At 39.3% G+C, this 5,000-nt stretch overlaps 1 protein-coding gene across 1 annotated transcript in view; it reads left to right on the top strand.

Annotated features, from left to right (window-relative positions):
• LOC125030729 (leucine-rich repeat neuronal protein 3-like) overlaps positions 1 to 5,000 on the top strand; it is a 37,533-nt gene that overhangs the window by 26,291 nt on the left and 6,242 nt on the right. Inside the window, exons 2-5 of the mRNA XM_047620981.1 lie at positions 3,821 to 3,964; positions 4,085 to 4,203; positions 4,503 to 4,621; positions 4,927 to 5,000. The exon at positions 4,927 to 5,000 is cut by the window's right edge and continues 182 nt beyond it. Of these exons, the coding sequence (XP_047476937.1) occupies positions 3,821 to 3,964; positions 4,085 to 4,203; positions 4,503 to 4,621; positions 4,927 to 5,000 (456 nt within the window). The remainder of the gene's footprint in view (positions 1 to 3,820; positions 3,965 to 4,084; positions 4,204 to 4,502; positions 4,622 to 4,926) is intronic.

Below are 5,000 nucleotides of genomic sequence, written 5' to 3'. Positions count from 1 at the left end.
AAGGGAAACAAGGCGTTGCTGTAATGTTTATAAGCCTTACTTAAGAATCCATTCACGAACGGGTAAACATCTCTGAACAAAAAAATAAAATAAAAGAAACAAAGGAAAGCAAAAGAAGAAGAAGAAACATTAAAATTGGAGCGTTATAAGTAAACATAAGACTTTAGAATGCCATACAGTGATATACGATACCTAAACGTATGTTCGAACACACATTTTGAAAGTTTTAGTCATATGGATAGAACATGATTGAGTTATAACAGATGTATCAGATTTTTGGTTAGTGGTGCTACTTTTGCTGTTGATGATTGGAATAACGGTAATATAGAGGCCTAGTTCTATTATTAATGATAGGATTGTTAATGATAACAATGATTGTGTAATTATTGGTGAGATTAGTAATATAGAAGATAATACTAGTATTTCAGGAATACTAATGATAACAGAAATGATGATGATAACATTGGTATCATAATTCGTAATCCATATCAGACATATATAAGTAGATAGATGTGTAGATAAATATATATACCTATAGATAGATAGATAGATAGATAATGGGAAAGAGAGAAAGAGAGAGAGTGAGAGAGAGAGAGAGAGAGAGAGAGAGAGAGAGAGAGAGAGAGAGAGAGAGAGAGAGGAAGGAGAGAGAGACCTGATTGTTGTCATAATCCTTGGGGTCCGCGTTTTCTTCATAAGATCCACCACAGTATGACACTTCTTGTCTGTCTCCTTGACCCAGGTCCCATCCCGCCTTCTGTGCCTTCAAAGTACTGGACATTCGTGCAGAAGAAGCGACCCTCCCCGTACCCCTTTTGCGCAACTGGAGTCGTTTGTCATTCGGTACTATGTCTTTGCTGTGCTTTTCTCGACCTACTTGTCCTCGTGGAAATGCAATATAATCAAACGGCAAAAATACCGCAAGTGATTTGTACTGAAAAGCAGTTGCAAATTCCTCGACACGTCTTTGCAAATCCTAGTCCAGTTCATTGTTGCTCAACACTGTATCTGAATCAGTTGCTCAACAAATCCCACGTCCAGACCAGCATACTTTGTTGAGCAACAGTCCTACAACAAAGTCTGTCACCAGTTGAGCAACACTCCAGTTTTGTTTTGCAATGGTTTTTCGAGAGCTCCCACACACGATTATCCGTGTTTCTGTGCTTCCCACTGGATAGGGGAATAACGACAAAAATTGCGAGCAACACGACTTGCCACCATCTTTCGGCCATTGGTCAGTCGTTGACTTGTGCGCGGTTGTAGGACTGTATGATCGAATACATGAAAATACACGTGCCAACGGTTTATGGAATCTACTTATACTGACAAGTTAAATCGCATGTATACTGTAGACTAGTCACTATAATTAATGAGGCGTTGCACTAGCAGGAAAGAGGGAAAAGCCTGATAACAGAAACAAATATAGTATCCTATTAGGCACATGTATTGAATTGCATAGCTAAGTGATGACAGGCTGATAACACTAGTAAAATAAATCTCACACGGCTGTATTGACTCACATAGCTTAATGCCGTCAGCAGCCTTCGTATTTTGTATTTTGGAAATAATCAGTACGTAAGAAGCAATCAATTTTGAATTAATGTGCTATCAGCTTATTCTGCCACTATATTTACATATATTTAACTACTTTAAAGTGAAGCTAGTGCTTGTGACCATACACCATTCTCAATATGTTCTCGAACTTTAAGAACATATAGAAAATCATATGGTCACAACCAGAATAAATTGACAGCAAATTAATTTGACAGCACATTAACTCGAAGTTATCTAAATACAAATACAAGGCGTCTGACGGCCCTAAGTTATATGAATCATACAGCTTCATGCAAGGCTATTTTTTCTGACAGAAATAGTCTATATGTGTCACTGTAGCTCTGAAGTTTTGTTTCCTACCAAGTTTGATGCTTATTTTGTTACTTTATGCAGGGAGTATGTTTCCAGTATTTGGACAATAGTAAAGGCACTTGGACTGATCGAGGTTTAAATTCCACTCCGAATTTGGAGGAGGTTTAGTTCAGCTTGGTAGTAACGAACAGCACTGTGTAACTGTTCAATAACAGTGGTGAATCAATTCAGATACAAAATGGTGCCAGTGTTCCTCGACTGATCACAATAGTCGCTGGATAAGAAGTCGCTCGTATTTCGCAACAGGCGCTAAGTTGTGGAACCGCAAAGTTGGAATGCTGCTCAGTTGTTTAGCAACTGTATCGGGACAGTACAGATACATTTTTGCTCAAATGTTTCGCTATAATGTGTCTTGGTCTGGACTAGATTTTAGACACCCCTGCTGATACTGAAGCAACCCTGTAGCACTTCCTCTTATCTGCAGCTAAGGACAGTTGCTTTGACGCCCTTATGCCAGCATGCTTCGTTCTAAGTTGTCTTGTGCCGTGAAACTTCCTACATGCTTGAAATTTATGTCCTGAGTCTTACCCCGCTCCCCTCACCCCTGGCGTCAGCCGGCATTTAAGCCGGTGACTACTCACACTGTTTCCTCCTAGTTGCCCTTGACCTGCTTTGCGAGGTCTCTTTGATTTCCGCCAAGGTCTTTCTGGGGCATGGCTACGCTTCTTCCTGGCTTTACCTCAAACCTTCTTAGCCTCTGATTCAGCCGACCCACAGAGGTCATAAATCACTTTTAAATTTGCCATTAGACAGTCAGCGACTGACCACGTTTGTAATCACAATTGTTGATTGCCTAAGTAATGTAAAGATCTATTGTTTACAAACAGAGAAAGGAAGAGGTAAGAATTCCCGCTATGATTCCCATGGCCATAGCAGGATACCAAGGAAATAAATTAAAGATTCGATTTCCTTTATACACACAGTTTTTAAAGAGTCAGCATCTTTACATGGTGAATACTTCCTTTATAAGTGAATTATTTACACACACACACACACACACACACACACACACACACACACACACACACACACACACACACACACACACACACATATATATATATATATATATATATATATATATATATATGTATATATATATATATATATATATATAGAGAGAGAGAGAGAGAGGGAGAGAGAGAGAGAGAGAGAGAGAGAGAGAGAGAGAGAGAGAGAGAGAGAGAGAGAGAGAGAGAGAGAGAGAGAGAGAGAGAGAGAGAGAGAGAGAGAGAGAGAGAGAGAGAGAGAGAGAGAGAGAGAGAGAGAGAGAGAGAGAGAGAGAGAGAGAGAGAGAGAGAGAGAGAGAGAGAGAGAGAGAGAGAGAGAGAGAGAGGCATGACTTACGTGTAAAATCGATCCGATAAGACAGATTACTCATGCGTTAGTAATACCCCCTGTGTGTTCTAACAACAAAAATGTAATCGTTATCTAGAGACGGATCTAGCTATCAGCCTCTTGAAGTGTTTGCATCCAGGATATGACGCATAATGTGTATAGCTGGAAATTGCCTGTACTTCCGAGCTATTGCAAAAGAACCCATTGGAAAATCTCTGGGTTTATTTTAGTTTACCCGTATAGTCCGATGTCTTTTTCAGAGAAAATGTAATATTATAGCTTTTGCAGCATAAACTATGGAAAAAAATCCCATTTCTGTCACAATTCGTTTTACATTAGCTTAGCATATGATTACAAACAGTTTAGAAAAAAATAATATATATATATGTACACACATCTGTGTGTGTGTGAGTGTGTGTGTGTGTGTGTGTGTGTGTGTGTGTGTGTGTGTGTGTGTCTGTGTGTGTGTGTGTGTGTGTGTGTGGGTGTGTGTTTAAGTCCTTTTTATTTAAATTGCAGCTTATATATAAATAAAATATGCTTTGTTTTCTCTCAGCCTTTCCTCCAAATCGTCGTGGTGGTGGTCGCGATGACGTCACGCCTAACCCAGGCCACAGACACTCTACCCAAAATCTGCTCCTTATGCGCCTGTGTCCCCACATCTACCGAGGTCGACTGCCGAAATCGGGATTTACGTGTAGTAAGTATAATTACACACATACGTCGTTAAGTGTCTCTTAGAATATGCACTAATAAATCTTGTATACGTTTATTTGCTTACCATTTTTTCCTCATGACCACCATTCCTGTTCCTAAACAGATTCCCGATCTCTCCCAAGAAAAGATAAACTACACCTGGACTCTTGATCTGAGCAACAACATGATCAAGAGCATCACAAAATTTCCAAATCTCCCAAATCTCGTGGAACTCCATATTCAGTAAGTTATGTTGGTTTAAATGCAAAAAGTCCGTCTACATGATCAGTCTTTCTTCATAACTTCTCGACCAATAACGTATAACTCCAATTCATGAGAAGTTAGTATCATGTTATCATTGCAGAGCCATCCCTCGCCTGGGTAAAGCACTGCGTGTCTAATACTGAGCTTTATCAGATGAATTGATATGATAAGAACTCATACTTTACCCAACACCACGATGAGCATGGGAAGTTCTCAAAAGCCAGCCAACACAAATCCTTACATTTGTCTTACAAGAATCACGTTATTATTGCTTTCAGAAAGAATTACCCATCAAGTATCGAGAACGCGGCCTTCGCGAACCTGGATAACCTGAAGACTTTGAATCTGCGGAATAACCAACTCACGCACGATGATATAAGGGAAGGCGTTTTTGAAGGTACGCAAGGAAGGGAGTCGAGAACGATAGGAGTTGGGAAATAATGGGAATGAATAAAATCATCATGCGACATAGATGTACAAACACTTTATGTACAGCCATTGTATGCATCTGTTAAGTTAATGATTCCTACATTATTATAAGAATATATATTTTTTCTCTGACTCCTGATTTTCATCACAATGTCAATAGAATACGACGATTAATAAGTTGACAAACATGAGTAATTTTGAAAAATACAATATAAAATGCAAACGATCCAAACTCACTACATTCCACCCTTCTATTATTACCACCAACTCCAGGTAAATACAGCCAAAACGCATCCTTCCCTCTTGCCATCGAAGTGCTTGATCTGAGTTACAACAACTTCAGTCTC

This window comes from Penaeus chinensis, chromosome 11 (assembly GCF_019202785.1).
Source record: "Penaeus chinensis breed Huanghai No. 1 chromosome 11, ASM1920278v2, whole genome shotgun sequence".
NCBI classification, from domain to species: Eukaryota; Metazoa; Arthropoda; class Malacostraca; order Decapoda; family Penaeidae; genus Penaeus; species Penaeus chinensis.
The sequence above is the reverse complement of the archived record's forward strand: the minus strand, read 5'-3'. Positions and strand labels throughout refer to the sequence as shown.